The sequence below is a fragment of the Rattus norvegicus genome, chromosome 7, assembly GCF_036323735.1.
Source record: "Rattus norvegicus strain BN/NHsdMcwi chromosome 7, GRCr8, whole genome shotgun sequence".
Lineage (NCBI taxonomy): Eukaryota > Metazoa > Chordata > Mammalia > Rodentia > Muridae > Rattus > Rattus norvegicus.
The window spans coordinates 131,565,666-131,588,865 of NC_086025.1; the positions used below are offsets into that span (position 1 = coordinate 131,565,666).

The 23,200-nt window shown below is 42.2% G+C and overlaps 1 protein-coding gene across 4 annotated transcripts in view; it reads right to left on the reverse strand.

Moving 5' to 3' along the window:
* Positions 1 to 510: 510 nt before the first annotated feature.
* Ccnt1 (cyclin T1) overlaps positions 511 to 23,200 on the reverse strand; it is a 30,813-nt gene continuing 8,123 nt past the window's right edge. For 2 of the 4 annotated variants that reach the window (NM_001412623.1, XM_063263670.1), the window contains 7 exons: positions 22,402 to 22,530; positions 15,004 to 15,064; positions 13,222 to 13,284; positions 9,957 to 10,002; positions 8,162 to 8,325; positions 7,941 to 8,011; positions 511 to 6,407 (listed from right to left, as the gene is read on the reverse strand). In NM_001412623.1, the coding sequence (NP_001399552.1) occupies positions 5,010 to 6,407; positions 7,941 to 8,011; positions 8,162 to 8,325; positions 9,957 to 10,002; positions 13,222 to 13,284; positions 15,004 to 15,064; positions 22,402 to 22,530 (1,932 nt within the window). In that variant the 3' untranslated portion in view covers positions 511 to 5,009. Of the gene's footprint in view, positions 6,408 to 7,940; positions 8,012 to 8,161; positions 8,326 to 9,956; positions 10,005 to 13,221; positions 13,285 to 15,003; positions 15,065 to 22,401; positions 22,531 to 23,200 lie in introns of those variants that run through there. The other 2 variants (XR_593621.4, XM_063263671.1) reach the window with 2 other exon arrangements.

Below are 23,200 nucleotides of genomic sequence, written 5' to 3' on the forward strand. Positions count from 1 at the left end.
TGTAATTTGTAAGATCTACCTTATGTAGCATTCACAACTTTTCCACATTATCAAAAAGTGTAACTTTTCTTCAAAATACATGCCAGACATGGTAGTCCATGCCAGTTATGTTTCTCAGAACTCAAGATCTTGATGTAGCAAGAGGATGCAGTTTGAGGCCAGATGGCTACACAGTGAAACTGTCTTGAATAAAAACATACTGTGTACCAAAGGTTCAGCTGTGTCTTGATGCTTGCTTGCCAAGTGAATGGCTTAGCCTACTATATAGCTAAGCTATTTTTAACTCTTCAGGCACTCCTGCAACAGTACAGCATGAATGTTTCCCCTGCCTACAAGCTACTTTACCCACCAGGTTCACTGTTGAATCTCAGGTCTTTCTAGCAGATTCAACATCCATAGCGTATTGTGTGATAGGAACCTAATACTATTACACAAAGGCAGAGTGGGAACGATTTAACAAACAGTTAAAGACTGGTTTAAGGACATGGAACATGCAAAACGACAATCAAGTATTTTATCATTAACGTTTATTGATGGGATGGATAAATACAGATTGAGAAACATCCTTGACAGCAAGATATCAAACTGATAGCCAGACTATAAAATGTATACAATATCCTTCTTTAAATTTTTTTGCGTTTTTAAAGTTTTTTTACAAAGAGCCCTTATGATAATGGTCACTTCCATTGTACTGTCATTCACCTAACAGCAGTAGAGATCCCAGGAGTAGCACCCAAAACTCAGGTGCCCCACAGAGGACAGAAGCAACAGCAGAATAATATGCTGAGCAGTACAAAAAAAAAAAAATCAGACAAAAAAACAAAACCTCACCACACAATTGTACCTGAGTGACATAAACCGGTAAAAGTGTGACTTTGCTTTTTCATTTTTCTCTTCTTTTTGTTCTTTGGTCTGATAAGAAAATGAACAGTTTTGCGTGTGGCAAGTCAGGTAATAAAGATCAGTCTCCAGTTCAGAACCCTAAATCACACCTACAAGGCTGCTGCAGCACTGTTTCCTTTGGGTTCTTAGGCCAGACAGCCCTTCCGCTCTGTAAGTGATTTCACTATGGTCCTCAGCTCCTCACTTCCTTGCGGCATACACTGGCGTCTCCAGATTACCTGATGGCAGACACACTTGCTCTGGCTTCAGTTAACATGCTGTCAAGCATCCCTCTCGACATTCACATGGCAACACAAAACCCATGAGTTTCTCGCCATACAACCAGGAATACGCACTCATAAAGGAAAGAGTAGACACTGATTTTTATTAAACATTCTTTTCCTTCCCCTTTCCATTGCCAAGTTCATACTAACAATCTCAGAATACTAAAACAGAGTCCACCCACTCTGAAACAACTGTGAACTTAGACCACTCCATCAGGTAAGATCACAGTACCATTCTTCTCCAACCTTCCACCCGCTGAGGGGTAAGAAAGAAATGACAGCGTGCTGTTGTGAGAATGCTTCCTAAACATAAAGATTCAAACCTCAACCAACGCCAGGACATTTGAGGACGTATGAGTCACCGAGAGCTCAGTGGAATGGCAGGAAGCTATTTCTCACTATCTGGTGGGTTGCATAGACTGTTTAAATTCTCCCGAACCCAGGAGAATAAAATAGGCATTCCGATCTCAAGATGGTTTAGTTTCTCCCTTTTCCTAGCACGAGTATCAAAATAACTCATAAAAAAAAAAGAAAAAAATCTTTAAAAAAAAATAATTAGTTCCCAAAATAATGGAAACGCATATATTTAGATTCCAACCATACTAGGATAGATAGGACCCCTCCAATTGCCTTTGTCTAGAAGCAAGGTGTGAGAGGTGAATTATGTTGCAAAGGCCTCAGGAACCCCAGCAGTGATGTCACCATGATTTTGTTTCAATACTCAAATCTACTGCTGTTTGCAATTGGAGATACTCAATTTTTCTATCACCACTGGTGAACCTAATAATACAGGAGTATGTAGGATACACTAAACCAAAACACTAAAATCATTTACAAGAAGGAAAAGATGCTGAGTCTCAGATACAAAAATGCAATGATCCATGAATGAGAAAAGTAGACTAATACTTAAGTATTTTCTAAACCAAAAGGCATAACTGGATACTTCAGAAGACCACACTGGCTTTAGGTTAATAATTCACCAGAATTAGTGAACAACACAGGTATATGACTAAAAGCCCTAGATATAATCCACAGGTATTTATTTCTGCCAACGTAAAAGTCAAGCAAACTCTTAGGAATGAAATTTACAGAAGTTGAGGCTCCAAGCCTGCTTACCACTCTCATTTCTTCTTGACAGTTTAGATTAAAAGAAAAAAGGGAGGCATGTTTGCACAGCTGACTTTAGATACACAAAGACTACTTCCCACCCTTTGAAGGGCTGAAGGCAGGAGACACACATGGCTTAGAAGCCTCATTATACAGAAGCTGGACACGATGCATGCTACTTGGCAGGGTTATCTGCTAACCCCAAAATAACACAATGTAGCAGGTCATGCAGAGCCCCGAGGGAGGGTCAGGACCTATAGACTTAGAAGCAGATACTGCTTATCTAGACAGTGCCAGGAGGAAGTAATATATTAAAGTCTCTAAACTAACCAAACTCAGTGTGGAGCTACAGTAAAGACCAGACTACAGCATGAAGTAGCTCTGTAGGCTTTAATAAGCAGTTATCTCTAGTCCACTACAGACAGAGTTCTAAAAAATTCAACTACAGTATTAACTACTGTGAAGAAATGCCATGACTGCAAATATGACAGCCGTTCTGGTAAGGGACTGCATGTGATCAGAAAATACGTGACATTAACGAAAGTAATTTAAAAAAACCCAGCCAAAATCAAATCATCAATTCCAGACAAAGATACAAAATAAAGGGTATATCATCCCCTTTTGGGAAGGTCAGGATGGGAAACAAAATCTAAACAAACGCCAAGCCTAAATTTAGTAATCATGATGACACATCTATCTTGCACAACACAGGAAATACCAAGAGAGAAAATGTCACTTTAAAGTCACACACCAAGAACTGTCACTGGTTTCTCAGCAAGGAGCTCCTTATTTTGCACAGCAATGGCAGGTACTCCAGACAGTTCAAACATGCAGATTAAGAACCACAAAGTCACCCTAAGATATACTCCTTCCTATACCTTCTTGCCTTTATGGGGCCAGTATATCATCCACAAGAGTAACTGCCTCGGTGTTTTCCTAGTCTCTTCTTGGCAAGCAGCACCTGTACAACTTCTGTTTCCCTATGACTTTCAATGAAAAGAATCTGACTTCTCCCCTAAAAACTACTTGGCACGACAGAAGCTTCATTAATTAAAACAAGAGACAAATTATTTTCATAGCACCATCTTATCCATAGTCAAAAAAAAAAAAAACCTACACATACACACGTGTATACACACACACACACACACACACACACACACACACACACTCATGCAATGAACCAAAAAAATAAAAACAAAAAAAAAAAACAAACCAGCAATGATCTGTGGCTAGGTAGCATTTTCAGTTAGACAGCTTGGCTTACAATTTTTACCTAGTCAGCATTTCTTCAAAGATTTCCTTCATCAAAAATATTTACGTCTAATGTCTGGAACAATCAAGCCCCTAAGAGGACTCCTGACCGACCATTTTCAAGGACTTTAAGCATCTGTCTAGAACCAAAAGCCACCCACTAAGACACGATCTAAACACTGTCTGTTAGCGGCCTTGCTCACTCGTTACACCATGCTGTTGAATTCCAACCGTCTCTCAAGTCAGACAGGCTGCAAACTGCAAGTGTGCAGTTGTTTCCCATTAGATAAACAGATAAAAAGCAAATCTTACATTCATAATGTAACAAACACAAAGTCTTCAGATTCCCAAATCACAATTTCATTGTCTTTAGTATCATTAACTCCCTGGCTTCTCCCAATCCTATTATCACACATGGTCTGGTTTTTCCAGAGAGGACAAGCAAGCATACCTTTCTTCCCTTCAGAGACCTGAGCTTTCACAAAGCCCAACCTGGATTCTGTAGGGAATTGGCCAGCCCTGCTTTTAGGCTTCTTCCTCAAGCCCACTTCCATTCCGCATTGAAAACTCAAAATGGAGTAAAAGGGAAGTTTCCATAATGGTGCTAGAGAGTTAGGGCATTGGCTACACCTGCCCAAACTAGAAGCTAGAGGGCTACTACTCAATTACAAGATAACCATGTGGCGAAGGGAGGGGAGGACTCACACTGTCATTACAGGCCTCTTTATAGCTTCAAGGCCAACTATGCTCTCTAATAGAATGTTGAGATGTGAAAATGGCTAAGAGTGGGAGGAAAAAGGTAACATGATTTTAAACGCACACACGCACGCACGCACACACGCACGCACGCACACACTTTAAAGATCTCAATACTTCAAGTGGCCTGAGCCTATTTCACTCTTGGCCAAAGCCTACCCTCCCGCCCAACCTGCACACATTCCCACCCTCCGACCCCCAGTCATTGCTATGTTCCTCATACACACAGCAAAATCCCTTTCCCCTTCCCAATTATATATAAAAAAAACTAAACAGATAACTTACTTTCTTTAAATTATTTTTTAAAAGTCTCTTAAAGATTTGACGTTTAAATACTTCCTCTCTTCTGATATGTTAAACCCCAAAAGAATCCACACTGCTGGACACGCCCTCCACATTCCAGTTCTGGCGAGAAGAGGGAAGAGAACTACTCCAATCAACCTAGTTAGGATGAGGAGAGGCCATAGCGCGTTCTTAGTCCTCCTTCACAGCTTCCACACAACCCTACCTCTCTAACACCGGTACCAACTACAGGTGTAGGAGGCAGCAGATGTAATAACTGAGGCCCTCCAGCACCCCCCACCTGTCTCAAATAGCAATCTATTCCTTAGGTGACATATTTCATAAGGGATGTAATTTTCGTAGTCTAGTATCAGTAGTCAAAACAAAAAAGAAAAAAACAAAACAAAAAAGTGTTTTTTGTTTTTGAAGTTTTTGCCTTTTTTTTCACTTAGGAAGAGGTGGAAGAGGTGGAGGGGGCTCTGACGGGAGGGGTGGTGGCCGAGGTTTGTCTGTGTTGCCAGATCTGGAGATGCCAGCAGCTCTCGGATTCATATATTCACCATAAGAATGGACAAATTCAAATGCAGGGGGCTGAGTGGGCTGAACACCTTGGGCACTAAGCAGGGAGTGGAGCATATTCACAGTATCTTGATAATCTATTGACTGAGTTGTGTTGTGACCGTTAGCCCCAGGAGGGCCTTTATCCAGTTTCACATGAGGAACTCTGGTTTTACAGCTAGGCTGTGAAAAGGGCAGGCCACTTGTGTCTGAGCTATGCCCAGGCAACTGGGTCATTGTAGGAAGAGGCGGGAAGGGGAAATTCAAGGAAGATGATTTAGTACTCTTGGCAATCTTGGCTGGATGATCAAATACTGCTGCCCCAGTCTCTTCTGGGGGCCCCCTTTTACGAGTAGAGCTTGAAGAAGACAAAGTACTAGACAAGCTATAGGTTTTGTGTGCTAAGGTGCTTGTCTGGCTGCTGTGTTTTGGATCACTTGGTCGTTTGCTCACAGGGCCAACTGGCAGCTGTAAGTGAGAGTGCTTGTGTGAGTGGTGGTTGTGGTGGTGGTGGTGGTTAGACGGGTGAGTCCTCTGCTTCTCTTTGTGCTCTCGGCTCTTGGCAACACTGTCTTCTACAGAGTTGTGCTTGTCACCTGCAGAGTGCACTTTAATGCGCATTTTTATCTCCTCCGGTTTTGAAGAGGCCGCTTTATCTCCACCAGCCACTGGGAGTCTCATTTTCAGGGCTGATTTGTCAGCCTTATCCAGAAAAGGACGTTCAGGATTTTCTGAGCCCTCGATGGGCATTTTCAGAATAACTGAAGAATGGCTGTCATGAGATAGGAGATTCTGGGCAGCATATGCATACTGTGACTTCACATTGGCCTCCATGTTCTCCAGCTGCCTCTTCTGAGCAGCCAGCTCTTCAGCGTGCTTTGCACGGTATTCTTTAAGTGAAACTTTAGCTGATGGCACACTCTTGCTAGTCTGCTTCTGGGAAACAAATGCATTCGAACCATCATGTTGCAAGGAATGATCAACTCCAATAAGTGCTAAATTCTCACTAGTCCGATGACCCTGAGAAGCCTCTAGTTTAAAGGGAGGTTGAGAAGACAGCCACCGCTCGCCTTGCAACATGTCCACGCTAGTTAGACTGCTCGAGGACTCTTCAGAGGCAGGCAGGGAAGGCACTGCACCTGTAGACGCGGCTGACATGCTCATTAAGCCTGCGATAGTTGTGTCTGAAGAGGTCTGAGAAATCATATTGAGAATCGTCTGCTCCGATGTGTTTTCATCCGCTCCCCGGTCATCCGGTTTGGTTTTCATGGCAGCCTGGTATGCCTAGAATGAAGCAACAAGCATTTTACTAAGTTGCAATACACGGAAACAACACCTACAGAGAACTTGTTCATGGCTTTTTGTTCCTTTGTTGTACTGGAGGTGGGTTTTTGTTTGAGACCAGGCATATGAGATCCTCCTGCCTCTACCCCTGAGTACTTAAGAGGCACTCATTTACACCGAGAAAAGGAAGCCGATCTTAAACATTCAGTATAACTGCCTAGGGCTGCGGCCAGCCTTTAAATAAGTTCTAGAAAATTTGTGAGGCTTTGTATGAAAAGAAAAGATTTAAGAAACTCTAAGCTTCTAGAGGCAAAAATTATAATTCGCCAAACTTACAATTAGTCTGAACTAATAAAAAATAAAGGAAATTTCTATGCATGGTGGTGCGTGCTTGCAATCCCAGCACTTAACCCCAGGACTTAAACCAGAGGCAGAGGCAAGAGGATCAAGAGTCAAGGTCAGCCTCCTAACAGCAAGGCTCAAGGCCAGCCGGAGCTCCAAGAGACCTTATCTCAGAGGAGCTGGGCAAAGGAAGGATCTAGTCCGTCTCTGAGTGCAGGTGACTGAATGCAGGGCCTTGTGCATGTGAGTGCTTCCAAGTCCGTCTGACACTGGCGGGAAAGGGAGGGACTCTTTCTTATTCATAAGACTAAGACATCGGCATCACAGCTCCACTGCAACCCACTGAAGAAGAAAGCCCTGGGTAAAGACCCGGCTCAGCAGTTAAGAAAACTGCTGCTGCTGCTGCTGAGGAGTTCTGTTCCCAGCAGCTCTAGTGGCTCACAACCACTTAACTCCTGTTCCAGAGGATCTGACACCTCTGGCCTCCACAGGTACTGCATGCACACAAATGCAGGCAAACACTCATACACAAAAATAAAAATCAATCTTCCCCCACCCCCAGGTCTCAGTATATGTAGCCCCAGGTGGTCTCAGGCTCAGAAAGATCTTCTTGTCTCTGTCTCCCAAGTGCTGGCATTAAAGGTATGCAGCACCATGCCCAACTGTAATGATAAATCTTTTTAAGAAGGAAGGAAGGAGGGAGGGGAGGGATGGAGGAAGGAAAAGAGAAAAATAAAACATTTTTAAAGGTTTCACATTTTAATTAATTAACTAATTAATTATTTAAGTGTAGGAGTGTCTATCTGCATGCATACCTGTATGTCAGAGAGGTATCAGATCCCTTTATAGGTAATCATAAGTCACTATGCGGGTACTAGGAATCGAACCCAGGACCTCTACAAGAACAGCCAGTGTTCTAAACCACTGAGCCACCTCAGCAGCCCTAAAACATTTTTAAAGTAACTAATATCATAGAGAAAATTACACTTGACCTTATAATTCCATCCATTCCACCATTCCCCTACATTCTTTTATTCCCTAAAGAGTGAATCTTAGTTCACACCCATGCTATAAAGTCACAGCTACTGTTAAGTAAGAAGGAAACTCCAAAGCCAGTGCACACATGGATTCTGGCATACGCACTGCTGCAGTCAAAAGAAACACACAACATGTTTGTCAGCACTGTCTTACCCTCCAATTCCGAATACGTTTCAGCCTGCTTGGTGTTTTCTCTAGAATCTGTAGAAATTCATGTGTCAATTCTACAAATGAAACATTCAAGAAATGCTCAGAGACAAGAATGCAATAATAACAAGAATAACCTCAACTAACTCACTGTTTTCAGGTCATGTCTGGCCAGATATGTGACAAATCAAGACGTGCGTTTCAAGGTCCCTTACACTAAAACTTACCATCTAAAAGTTCCAAGGTCACAGTGGCGTCAACATACTCCCACCAGTGCTTCCCGTCAGTTGAGACTGGGATCTCCCAGTTGGACCACTTGCAAGCCAGATGGATGCAGACACAGGCCACCACAGGAGGTGTGTACTGCAGGCTAAATGTGGTCAAATGCAGGCTGACATCAAAGGGAAGGAAACAGAGAGTGTCATGAGCCCTCGAGTCTCAACCCTAAACTAAAACTCTCCATTATTTAAAAAAAAAAAACAAAAAAACCAAAAACAAAATCACAGGAGAGCGAGAAGGGCAAGAAGTATCCTGTGCTCTGACTCAGCATGCAACATGACTTCCTTCTCTCCTTTTTTTTACAGATTTTCTCTCAGTTATATGTACACTTCTGTGTTGGGGTATAAGCACAAGCGAGGGTGTCCAGGGAGGCCAGAGATGTTAATGTCCTATGGCTGGAGTTACAGGTGACGGTGTACCATCACAACAGGTCCTCTGGAAGAGCTAAACTCCTCAGCACCTCAATAGGATTTTCTATTGAAATACTGCTCAGGTTAACGACATTTCTAAATCTCCTAGGATCACACACTGATTAGTGAACAGAAAACCAAAAAAAAAAAAAAAAAAAAAGGAAAAGAAAACAAAGGAGCTAGGTAGTCAGCCTTGATGTGAGGCTCCCTTTAATCCTAGCACTTGGGAGGCAAAGGCTGGCGGTGGGTCTCTTGAGTTTGAGGCCAGCCTAGTCTACATAGCAAATTCCAAGATTGCCAGAGTTATTTAGTGTGACCCTGTCTGTCTCAAACCAAAACCAAAAGAAAAAACAACCAAAGTCAACACAGTAGCAGATGCCAATAATCCCAAAACATGGGAAGTGGAAGTTCAAGACTGAATTAAACAAAACTAGGTCTCAAAAAAAAAAAAAAAAAAAAAAAAAAAAAAAAAAAGTTGCTCTCTCAAATACAAACAAACCTGATTGGTTTTTTCAAAGACTCTGTTTGTGTTTAGACAGGTCTCATTCTTTGGCTGCCTCAAACTCACAGCAGCCCTACCTCCCAATTACAGCACTGTAGCACCCTAATGTCTGACTCTGCTTTACATTTGTTTCATTTCTCCTCCTCCTCCTCCCTGTGTGTGTGTGTGTGTGTGTGTGTGTGTGTCTGACCCCCTGCCTGTATTTATACAACAGTGCAAAATGACTCTGAACTTGCTATATTCCAAGGATGACCTTGAAGTACTCATTCTTCTGCCTCTGTCCTGAGTGCTGGGATCTCAGACTGGGCCACCACACTCAATATAGACAGTGCTGGCTTACTAAAGCTGACCTCACACTTGGTGACTGAGGATTACTGAACAAAACTATGGGAATCAGACATGAGAACAATCAGGTCACTTAGCAGAACAAGTTATATACTAATAGCTTTTTAAAAATATATATGGCAAATCCTTGCAGACTTTCCCTTGCTTGGGCAAAGGAGAAGAAAAAGAACAACCCCCACATTACATGAGCGCTCAGGTTGTCTTGAACATTTTATAGCAATGTCAATGCACAGTTATGTATGCTAAGTAAGTACAGAACCCTAGCAAATCAAAGGGTTTAAAGCAAATACGAGGTAAGTAAAAATAATTCACAGAAAAATCCATTCTCCAGAGCATTGTCGACAATACATTATATCAAAGGTTATTTCTATGGCCTCTGGGCTCTGGTTCAGTAAGTGACCCTATAAACCCTTCAAGAGGTGACAAGCCCAACCCAACCAAATTCCAAACCCAAAAACAGAAGAGGAAAAAAATAAAAATATAAACCTGTTGGTTGCCATGAAGTAAGATGTCTGTGCTAAGTCCTTGCTTGCTAATAAAACAAAAGAAAAAGACATTATTAGTTACATTTTCTCCCACAATACTTAGTAAGCACATACTATTCGTAAGGTACTGCAAATGGTGGTAAACTAGGCAGGCACACTGCCTCAGTACCTGGTGTTCTTCTACCCAAGTAAACAGATCAGAGAGGTCGGGAAGAAGGGTCAGGTGGGATGCTGGTGACTGGAGAGGGTCATTCAGGACAAGTATGTGTTCTACTGATTTCTAATGTGAAGGTTAACAATTATGCTGCTTCCAGATCTAGAGACTCAAGCTTTATTTTGAGCATCAGTTATTAGGGATGTTCATTCAAAACGCAACTCCTCGACCCAGCTTGAATCAGTATTTAGAAAGGACAGAGATTCTGATTCAAGAGGTCACTGAGAAAAAGCAAGGTAAGAGAGGAGCCACTAGGACCTGGCTTCAAAGTCAGAATCCAGAAGGCCCTGACATATTTGGAGAAAGGAACTCTTTGTTTTTAAAAAAGAACTAATTTCGGGGTTGGGGATTTAGCTCAGTGGTAGAGCACTTGCCTAGGAAGCGCAAGGCCCTGGGTTCAGTCCCCAGCTCCGAAAAAAAGAACAAAAAAATAAATAAATAAAAAAGAACCAATTTCAAAAAGAACCAATTTCAACTGAGTAGATCGTGATTTAACCCCTTTACATCAAGTAACACCTGTTTCACACACTACAATGAGAAGTAAAACTCCCATATACCCCACGAAAACCAATCATGCACGACAACCAATTTTTATCTTCTGTAGAATTTCAGAACCTTTTCTACATAGGCTTATATTCATGTCTCTTCAGCCCTAGTCTCGCTGATGCAAAACCTTTAATGCTTTAAAGATGCAGGACTGGGGTTGGGGATTTAGTTCAGTGGTAGAGCGCTCAAGCACAAGGCCCTGGGTTCGGTCCCCAGCTCCAAAGGGGGGAAAAAAATGATGCAGGACTTAGGCAGATGAGGTGAGGGAAAGTTCTCACCAGCGACCTGAGTTCAGTCCCAAGATCTCAACAAAGAACTGACTCCAAAGTTATCCCCCAGCGTCCTGCATCTGCCAAATGGTGGATGAATACCACCCATGTCTCACCTATGACACACACTAAACACCTTTGTTTCAGGTTTTAATGTACAGTACTTGCAGAAACTGGGAATTTTTCTCAAATTTCAATTTTCATAAAACAATATTAAAATAAAAAATAAGGCTAGTCATCAGTGTGGCATATAAAACTAAAAGACATTTATATGCACAATGATATTCAGACCTTCTTTGCAGGGCTTCAGTGTGTGTTAAGCGAATGTTCCACCACTGAGCTACAGCCCCAAATTCTCCTTTTGTTTGCTCTGTGTAGTTGAACAGGTCTTACTATGCAGCCCAGCTTTACCTTGAACTCACAACAAAGCCCAGGATAGCTTAGAACTTAAAATAATCTTCCTGCCTCCCCTCCTAAGGACTGGGATTGTAAGTGCCACCACAACTGGCACCCAGGAGATTATGAACATTATTTAAATAGAAACAACCCTTAAGGATTAGGGATGTAGGGGTTGGGGATTTAGCTCAGTGGTAGAGCGTTTGCCTAGCAAGCGCAAGGCCCTGGGTTCGGTCCCCAGCTCCAAAAAAAAAAAAAAAGAAAGAAAAGGAGAAGAAAAAAGGATTAGGGATGTAATTCAGTGGTAGAGCACTTGCCCAACATATGCAAGCCCTATGTTTAAACTCTACAGCACGAAAACAAACAAAAGACCAGGGCTGGGTATGGTGGTACAAGCACTTAATTCTAGCACTTGGGAGACAGAACTCCCAACTCCAGGCCAGCCTGGCCTATTTAGAAAATTCCAGTCAAGCCAACACTACATAGTGAGACTGTGTCTCAAAAATGAAAATTTATCTACCATTTAAGAACTAATTTTTTTTAATCAGCTCTGGAGAGATAGCTCAGTATTTAAGAGCACTGGCCTTTCTTCCAACGAACCAGGATTTGATTCCCAGTACTGTCATGGTGGCTTTTTTTTTTTTTTTTTTTAAGATTTGCTTATTTAATAAGAACACTGTCGCTGTCTTCATGCACACCAGAAGAGGGCATCGGATCCCATTACAGATGGTTGTGAGTCACCCACCATGTGGTTGCTGGGAATTGAACTCAGGACCTCTGGAAGAGCAGTCAGTGCTCTTAACTGCTGAGCCATCTCTCCAGCCCCATGATGGCTCTTAAGTATAAATCCAGTTCCAGTAACTGTGACTCCCTCATCTAGCCTCCAAGTATATCAGCCACACATGTCCTCCACAGACATAGACTCAGGCAAAACACCCATACACAAAAAATAAATAAGTAATATAATTTTAAGATCCTACCCAATGGACTGTGAGTAACAGAAGTTCAAATGAATTCTCTATCATCGCTGGGATTTCCTTTAATTAGACATGAACTAATAGAAGATCATCCACATTTAAAGATAAACTATACTTGTATACACGCATTTGTACGGCATGTGCGGTTAGGGCACTGGAATACACAGCATGTGTGGAAGTCAAGTCAGGTCTCTCCTCCCACTATGGGATCCAGGGTTCAAAGTCAAGTCACCGGGCTTGTGATTGTTACCGAATGACCCATTTGTTGGTCCAATACCAGCAGCTTTGAAGATTTTCTGAAAAATGCTAACTTACATGAGACTCAGTGACTTTTCCAAATTTGTCCTTACACTTTGTCAAACATACCCCACCAGACAAAAGTTGACTCTCAGTTCCTTTTCCAGTTTGGCTCATAGTGCAATCTGTCATGGTGGAGAAGCCACAACAGCAGGGACATGAAGCAGCAGTCACATTGCATGGAGTCAGGAAACAGAGGGTGCCGACTGCAGGCCACTGCTCGGACCCACTTCTCTACCATGCAGTCTAAAAGCCTAGCAGGGAATGGGGCCATCCACTGTGAGTGAGTCCTCCCACCTCAAGATAATCAATATAATTCTCCACTGGCAAACCCAGGGGCCTGTCTTCCAAGTGATTCTGTCAAAATGACTATTAATGCTAACCTCACAGTCTGGTTAAACTAAAAGATCTAAAAAACAGTTTCCAATAGGTCAGAAGCTAGTGTTTGATTCCAGCCAAGCAGGCCGTTCAGTCTGAATCTGGGACAAGGCAGCTATGCTGTACCTGACTCCAGAGCAAAGTACAGCCCCAAAGAAGTAAGCAATTCAAGCAGTTAGGGTTACTTACCTCGAACAAGTTGGGTGCACTTTACCACATGTGTGTGTGGGTGATCAATTGTAAGTTCAAACCCTTCAAAAAGAAAAAAAAATGTAACTGGTTACTTTTAACAAAGGTAAAACATTCAATATATTTATCTCTCTTTTGCCTGATAGTAATGGCCTGTTTACTTTTCTCTCTCTAAAGTACTATGCAGAGACTAAGTGACTCAAAGTATCCTTTCACACTCTTCTCTACTGTCTCCAAAGAGCTAGCAAAGGTACAAGAAAGATCGAAAGAAAGACCATGGGAGGAGACCACCTCTGACCACAAAAATGTTTTTAGGGATGCTAGAGAGACAGCTCCCTAGTCTACAGTAGGTGTTTCAGAGGACTGAGCTTGACTCCCAGCACCCACACGGTGGGTCACTGTTAACTCCAGTTCCAAAGGAGCTAACACTTTCTTCTGTGGGACCTCTGTGGGCATCAGATATATACACATGGTGCACAGACAAAAATGCAGTTAAAACACTCATACACTAAAATGAAATAAACCTAAAAGAATGTTTTAATCCTTTTCAGAACAAAAGGACACAGCGCAAGGCTGAAAGAAGCAGTCACACCACAATAATGGTGGCTTCTGAAGCTTAGTGTCTCTCATTCGGGAAAGTAGAGCCTGCGGTCAGGCTCACTATGTTGCTGAGAGTTGGTGAATCTAAGATGCTCTTGCCTCCAGCTCCCAAATGCTGAAATACAGGGCTGTGCTACCACACCCAGCTTGGAGCTGAGGACCTAAATATCAAACCCAGGCTCATGGATGCTAAGCAGCCTGCAGGCGCGGCTGCTGCAGCCCTTGGCAACCCTGCCTCTGCCCCTGCCACCCGGGAGCTGGGTTACATACAGCATCTTAACCCCCACCACCCTCCTTTCCATTAGCTCTATTTAATGTGTACTGGCTTCTTCTCCTATTTCCAAAGGTCATTACCAAAATCACTCAACAGGGTCAGTACATTTTCTTTGAGCACATAAATAAAAACCCCAGCCGTGCACAGTGGCACACTCAGGAGGCCTGGCAGATTATGAGGGGTTTTTTGTTTTTTTTCCCTTTTCTTTTTTTCGGAGCTGGGGACCGAATCCAGGGCCTTGTGCTTGCTAGGCAAGCGCTCTACCACTGAGCTAAATCCCCAACCCCAGATTATGAGTTTTTAAAGTCAACTTGGCTACAAAGTAAAACACAAGCACACACATAGAGATAGATACACCCAATCGGAATGCTATTATCTAGACACACTGTCAGACCAGAAAAATTCCTAAGAGAATAAGGCCCCCTCTTTTGTTATTATTTATCAGGTTAAAAACTGCCAAACTAGTTAGGCTATGGCGAGACACATCTTTAAGCCCGGCGCTCGTGAGGGAAGGAGCAGGTGGATTGCGGTTCAAGGCTAGCCTGGTCTACAGAATAACTCCAGGACAGCCAAAGCTAAACATACAAACTGTCTTGAACAACAAACCAAACAAATGAGAGAACAAAAACTAGAAAACTATCAGATAAATCATAAACCTTAAAGTGAGAAAAATTACAACAAACTCTTGAGTAATAGCTATTTCAAAGGTCACCAAGGACCTAACCCCATGGAGGCAGACCAGGGTTCACTGGTGGACTGTTTCCCTGTAATGAGCCCCACAGCCACCATTACCAAGGAACTGACACTTCCCAAGGCCTTCAAAGATTGTCTTCCAGTCTTACAAACCTTAGCATGAAATCATTGTATTCATACACATTTTTTCACGCTTTAAAGGAAAATTAACTCACCTAAGGTCTGCAAAATTATGCTCTCTAAAATCACCAGATCTTGAACTTGTTGTAGGTAGGCCTAAAGGGAAAAAAACAGAAGTTACATCCCACAAAAGGGTAAATAAGCAGAACAATCAAAGGTATGGATGGAGGCCCCTGAGAGATGGCTCTGCAGTTAAGAGCACTTCTTGCAGGAGACCCAGGTTTAATTTTAAGAACCCACAGAAAGGTCAGCCATCTGTAAGCCCAGTTGCGGGGAAACCAACGCTCTCTTCTGGTCTTCACAGGCAATGTACACGTGTGCTACACTTACACTCAGGTAGGCAAACACTAATGCATTAAACTTGTAAAATCTTAGAGAGAGGTGTAATAGAAGGTAAGAGTTAGTGTTAGAACTGGAATATATAGTTTTTATGCCTATCTCATTCAGGACAGAAATAAAGAGCCCAGAACATCAAAAGATAACACTTTATTAATGTAAAGCTACCAAAAAGCACATTGTATTTATTTTCAAATATTTTAAATCTTAGAAGTCAGATAATCTAGACATGAAAAATGGCACACCTCTAAATGCGTCACATTTTATCTGCAGACCCTTTAGCAGTGCTGTAAGCATCTGATAAATATTTGACTCACATTAAATTTTTCCCCTTGTATATTATTCTAAAAATAAACACAAGAGTTGAAAGGAGCTAGGCATTGTAGTACACACCTTTAATCCCAGCATTTGGGAGACAGGGAAGTGAATTGGATTTGAGTTTGAAGCCAGCCTGAGGGTTGGTCTGTTGCTATGTATTGTAATGCTAGATTCTGTACCCACTAAGAGTGGATTCTCACATTTACAAGCTTTGGTTGTACAAACCTTTTCCTTAATCTAAAACTACTGGTCAGGGATAAGAGGTAGGTGGGCTTTGAGTTACCTGGTTAAGGGAGGAGGAGGAGGAATGAGGGAAAAGAGGGTGTCACCTGAGAGGAGATGGCTAGGAGAAACAGTAAGTATTTGGAGGCACACCTTTGGAGGGTAGCCAGGCCAGCAGTTAGAAAAGTAGATTAGGGGTTACCTACCAGTAATTGTCAAAGACGAATAAAATAATCAGCCTTGAGTCTCATTTATTTCTAAGGTAGTCAGGGATAAGCTTAATAAATTGGTTGCCCTACATATCAGCGAACCAACATGGGGCAAGAACTCACTTCGAATCCAAGTCTAGATTACAGGTATACTAGGCAGTCCCTGAAAACACTGCTGCTAGGGACCAGCGAGACTACAATTCCCAGGAAGGCTTTGCTTGCACTCCTGCAGCTGCTGAGAAGAGACACCGTTTGCAGTTTCCAAGAGCTGTTGCATGGTGCTCTGGAAAGCTAGCATTCTGCTTGGTGGAGAGCATGGCTAGTGCCAAGGTCTAGAGAGAAAACAGCAGCCTAATGTGGGCCCACGGAGTCCCAGCCCAACCAAGCATGGCACAGCACACGGGCGAGGAACCAAGGAAGGATGTCAAGGAAAGGTCTAAAGCTGAGCAGAAGCACAGCAGGCTGGAGAGGCCAGGGCTGGCAAAGGTCGCAAGCCACGAGCCTTAAGCTAGTTGGGATGAGGCTTTCACACCACAAGGTATAAACTAAAAAGTCCCAAGAGTCTATTGAGGTATTGAGCTTAAACAATAAAAAGGAAACTAAATTTAAAAAAAAAAAAAAAGGAAAGAAAGAAAGAGAGAAAGAAAGAAAGAAGGAAGGAAGGAAAGAAAGATCTAATTGAAATATAAGGAAAGCAAGTCCTTAGGGAAGTGTTTCTGTGTTCAGGAGGGAGGGAACAATGCCCCACACACTGCGTCTGGGCTGCGTGTGATCTGCCCGCTCATCAGATCAGCACACAAAGTTTTTTCAGTGATTACAGTTTTGTGTATCCTCTTTGGGAGAAATCAGAGTAAGACAGTTTTAAAGAAAGAAGAGACTGAGAAACTAGATACTAAATCAGAGATCATAAAACAGAGATGAAAAGAATCTCTAAATCAAAACAGGAAACCCTTGGAGGAATCCAATCTGGAACATACAGTAATATCAAAAAGCATAGTTCCAGACAGGAAGGTCCACAGGGGCTTCAGAAATTAGAATGGCAACCCATGGAAATATAATTTACTGAATTAAGACTCCAGAGTCTGCTTATAGATTCTAACTTAAAACAATGCCACATAATAGATTGTGTCGCATTTCATAGTTTGCCGAATTGAGATATGTACATATGCCGATACATCATACAATTGATACATACATGTTCAGACTGCTAATGGACCTCTGCCTTGAGCTCTGAGGGGGCTGATACTGAGATTCACATTCATTAGAGACAATGGCTGTCTTGGAGATGCCTTTACAGATTAACTGATGATGCTCAGACATGTATGCCCATTAAAATACAACAATTTTATAGGCATTATGGCATGAAGCCCACTCCAGATACAACTACAGTCCTACAGGTCAAGCCATTACACAAAGACCTAACAGGACTTTGAAGGAAATGCTCATAGAACAGAAGGGAGGCATGATATCTCCCAAAGATGATTTAAAATGTACTTTGTTGACTTTTAATTTTTAAAAAAAGATTTAGAGAGAAAGAGAGAAAGCGAGAGGGCGAGCGCACGCGCGTCCACTGGAAGAGCAGTCAGTGCTCTTTCTTAACCAGTGGTTAAGAACCATCTCTCTAGACCTGACTGTCAATTTTTTTTAAAAGCTAATGAGACAAGTAGCACATGTGCTGAGACACACTTGGCTTTAGAAAAGACTGCTGAGTTAGAAGCCTAGACAAGTCCTAATTTCAAAATGAAAAAAGGAGTTCTTATAGAGGTGGAGATTTTATATTTGTCCCAACAGGAAAAGAAAAATTGTGTTTTCCACCAAATTATAGAAAAGATTTGACTGGGGACAACCCCCTGAAGATCTTGGCTACAGACAAAAAGGAGATTGGCAAGATCAGCAAGACAGGTAATGCACGCGCTGATCCTGCTACTTGAGAACAGCTCTGAACCTGGCCGAGACCAAAAAATAAAAAAATGTTTAGGGTTGGGGATTTAGCTCAGTGGGTTCGGTCCCCAGCTCCGGAAAAAAAAAAATTACTACTATCTGATATAAAATCCAAAGTAACTAAAGGCAGATGTCTTTCATCTGCTCAAAGAGTAGAAAAATCATCCTTAACAGATTTGTGCACCCTGAACATTCCACACACAAGTCTTTATAGAACTGTGTGTTCCTTGTAAGGTCTGTATACTGCAGAATGGAGGCCCCGAGGACAGACAGGCCTTACCGGATTCACACTTGGGAATGCTGAGATGCTATACTTGCTGTTCTAGCTCCCTGCTTGATTGTTCCTTTGTGCATCAAAGCTGTTTTCTCTAAAGACTTGCTTCTGGGACATTTCAAGCCTCTCAGACTAGTCCAATATGGAGTTTCTCAACATACAGAAACTCAACAATGAATGCTACAGAGAGCTGTCTTTCCATTTAACCACTTTCCCAACTTCCTTTTGGGGCCCCAAACAATTCTTTGCCACAATTCAGCAGGTAGCAATTATAAGACTGTCATCCCAGTCCCTTAAGTTTGGGTGAATGGTTTTTGCTCACTTGTTTTTTTTGTTTTTTTTTTTTTTTTCCGAGCTGGGGACCGAACCCAGGGCCTAGTAAGCGCTCTACCACTGAGCTAAATCCCCACCCCTTTTGCTCATTTTATAAATTATACATATGTTGTCACTTTAAGGGATGATTTACGAATAATTATGGTCTTGGACAGGAAACTAAATCAGGAGCTTAGGTTTAGGGATTTCTAGCTTTCCTTTTTTATCCTTTTTTCTCTCTTAGATAAAAAGAAGGGTTAGGAAAAAAGGGATAGTGAAAATTAAAATAAAATTGTGAAATGAAAGCTGAATTTATTGAATTCACCTTTTTTACATTTGTTTATGGTACATGGGGAAGAGGCATGCACACTTTAACTGGTGTGTGCAGGTAAGAGGACAACTTGGGAGGAGTCGGTATCTCCATGCAAATTACCCAGTAAGGCCACTTGTTGACCTACACTGAGTTGTAAAGTCTTCCCTAAAGGAGGCCAGGCCTCACATATATGCTAATAACATGCTCTACCACTGCACTATGCCTCCTCCCCACTCATTCTGAGGATCTGAATAGTTTAACAAAAATTTATTTTTTCAAATTTTACAAATATGGCTCTTATATTTCTGTTAGAAGGAATTCATCTCTAAAGAAAATGAAATCTGAGTAAGGAGTTAAGAAACCATACTGGCCAGAGAGATGCCCAGCAATTAAGACCACTAGCCACTCTTCCACATGACCCATATTCAATTCCCAGCACCCACATGGTGGCTCACAACTATCTCTAACTTCAATTCTCGGAATCTGAATTACACATCTGTGCAGGCAAACTATGCATGCACATAATATAAAGATAAAAATCTGTCAGGCGGGGTTGGGGATTTAGCTCAGTGGTAGAACACTTGCCTAGCAACCTCAAGGCCCTGGGTTCCGTCCCCAGCTCCGAAAAAAAAAAAAGAAAAAAAAAATCTTTCAGGCAGTGGTCACACAGCATTTAATCCTGGTACTCTGATGCAGAGGCAGGCAGATTACTGAGTTCGAAGACTGCCCGCCCCTCTACCCCCCCACCCCCCCCACCCCCGCCCAGTCTCAAGAGTTAAAGGGTCCAGGTGTCAGAATAAAGAGATGGTCCAGCAGTTAAGATGCTGTCAAATTAAGATGTTGCAAGGCTGGGAACCTGAGTCTGACCCCAGAAACCCACGTTAAGGGGGAAAGAGAGAACCTATGCCACAAAACTCTGGTCTGGCCTACAAACACAGCTGGCTGGCTATGGCTGATATACACACATGTGTACACACACACACACACACACACACACACACACACACACACACTTAAATTGAACCAGAAGTGCTCTGACCTCAGTGGATTAATTCAGATGCAGTTATAATCTGGTAGCATTGTTGGGAGGTGAAGGAAACCAGAAGGTTGGGCCTTGGAAGTAGTCACAGAAGCACACCCTTTAAAGAGTGTGTCTTGTCCCTGGCCCCCTGCTGTTGCTCTCCCACCTGCTCCTTCCTGGCCATGATGCTCTGCCTCAAAGCCATGGGACCAAAAGTAACATAGCTAAGTAACCATAGGCTGAAACCTTTCCAACTGAACCAAAAGGAACCAGTGGATACCAATGCACACTTCTGCAGCATATACTAAAATTGGAATATAAAAATTTCCTAAAAATAAAACATATATAAAACTCCATATATCTTCTTCACAAACCGTGATTCTCATACCCATAAAAGACTTAAATAACCTAGTAACAGAAATCTTTAACTTTCCCTCAATTAATGGTGCTAGAATTCTTAATTAACATCTCCAGTCACTGGCTTCTAAAAGCAGAACTGGAGAGACGGCTCAGTAGTTAAGAGCATATAACCAGGACTCACACTCATCAGCTCACTACCTCCAGCTTCGGAAGGATGCAAAGATCTCAGGCCTTTACGGACACCTACACTCACACAGACACATATGTACATATTTAATTAAAATATCATTTTCTTAATATATGAAGAAAACTAGGAGTCATCCTTTTGTACAAAACCCAAGGACTATGGGTGTATTTTTTCTTTTCTATAGGCTGTCACTATGCATCCCTGGCTGCTCTCAGACTCACTATTAGACCATGTTGCCCCTCAAGGAGATCCACCTGCCTCTGCTTGCTAAGTGCTAGGATTAAAGGCGTGCACAACCAATGCAGCTTGGAGAAGATGCTTTGCAATAGAATGTTTGCCCACCATTCTCTGAGGTCCTAGATTCAACACCTAACATCCTAACATCAACACACACATGCACGCACGCACGCACGCACGCACGCACACGGAAGCATGATAAGAAGTAAAAGAAATGCGCACATACACAGGAGAAGGCCCAGAGTACCCATGAACCTGCATTCAATAGCATTCTTATTACAGGAAAAGAGGTGAATTCTAATCTGAAAAGATTTTTAAGAGTTTGACCCCTGACTTGAAAAAATAAAAAATATGAACTTTAATAACGACCATAATGCGTCTCAGCCTTGTGGCTAAAATAAAATGTAGTAATAAACACACAAATTCTTGCTATTGATAGGCATCTGGGTAATTTTCAGACTGATATTTAAGTGTGGCCCTTTCTCATCATCATCATCATCATCATCATCATCATAATAATAATAATAATAATAATAATAATAATAATAATAATAACTCACAACAAAATGTAGGTAGGCAGGACACACTTTTGATCCCAACATTCAAGATGCAGAAGCAGGTGGATCTGTGTTCAAGCCCAGTCTGTTCTATAGAGCTGGTTCTAGGACAACCAGGGCTACACTGAGAAACCATATCTTGAAAAACAACAACAAAATGCTTGTATCGTCAAGAAGCCAGGTGTGGTGGTGCACACCTTTAATCCCAGCACCAGGAGAGGCAGTCCAGGCAGGCTCTTTAGTTCCTTTAGTTCAAGGCCAGGCTGGAATGAGTGATTCCAAGTGAGTTAGAGCTACACAGAAACCCTGTCTCTACACACACACACACACACACACACACACACACACACACACACACAAAAAGGAAGAGAGAAAGAATGAAAGGAAGGAGGGAAGGAAGGAAGGAAACGAAATAACCAACAAAAAGAACGCTTACACCATCAATAAAAAGCTGGAACAGCCAGACAATGGTGGTGCATGCTGTAATCCCAGCTCTCCAGAGGCAGAGGCAGCCAGATCCCTATGAGTTCCAGGTTGGACTGATCTACAAAATGAGTTCCAGCACAGTCAGGGCTACAGAGACTCTGTCTTCAAAACAAAACAAAAACAAAAGAGCTGGAAACCATGCATGCTTCTTGACAGAATGCTTAGAGATCACTGCCACCTGGACACTTTTACACAGGAGAGAATAATAAGAATATGTTGGATATAGAGGGTGGAACTTATCCAGGTGGTGTAATTCTTTGTTCTTATGCAGCTTTCAATTTTAAAACAAATTTTTAGATAAAATTGATATATATATTTTTATATTTTCAAAATTAAACATTGTTGGGGCTGGAGAGATGGCCCCATGGTTAGGAGCACTGACTGCTCTTCCAGAGGTCCTGAGTTCAATTCCCAGCAACCACATGGTGGCTCACAACCATCTGTAATGGGATCCGATGCCCTCTTCTGGTGTGTCTGAGGACAGCAACAGTGCACTCATATACATAAAATAAATCTTTAACAGCCATGGCTACACAGAAAAATCCCATCTCAGACTAAAAAATAAAAATAAATAAAAATTAAACTCTGAAAAGTTTAACAGCCCAGATTCAAAGTTAGAAAATGAAGTTCTGACTTTTAAACGTGTAGACACTTACTCACCTCACTCCTCGTGTCAGGAAGCGACTCCTGTGGATGGAGGCAAGTGTGTGCCACCTTGATGACATGTTCCAATTTTTTTGGTTGTTCTTCTACTTTTGCTGCTAGAAACAAGGCCGCTGGAGCCATAGACTTCAAAGAAGAAAAAAAGGGCATATTTGTTATTTATTTCTAAATGATAATCAATCATCTCGCACCCCTTATTAATACTTCCCACCACCTGTCGTAACCTCGGTCCTCGGCAAACCCTCAGGTATCCACGTGAACGCGGCTGACCTTAGCTGCTTCCCACTGAAAGGCCTGCTGAAGAGGGTCAACACAGATGCTATGAAACAAACACTGACACCTGCCTGCCTAATTTTGTGAATCTGTGGGTGGGGGAGAGTTGGAGAATTTTTAAGAATAAATCTGGGGGCTCAGCAGATGAAGTGGTGACTAGGTCTGAAACTCTAGCACACATTAAGATCCAGGTGCAGCAGCAGCACATCTGTAACGCCAGAATTAAGGTGTAGAGATGGGTGGATCCAAGGGGCTCAGGGGCCAGCCAGTCTAGCCAAAATAGATACCAATGTCTACCCTCTAGTCTCTGCCCCCTACACACAAGAAAACACACAAATGTATACAAGACACATACTAAGTAAAAATGTTTTTGTTGGGCGTGGCAGCCCACCCCTGCAATGCCATCACTCCTTAGATCTCTGAGTTCAAAGCCAGTCTGGTCTACATGTTGAATCCCAGTAACTACATAGTGAGATCCTGTCTCAAAAAAATAAAAACTGTTTTTACTTATAAACCAATCTTT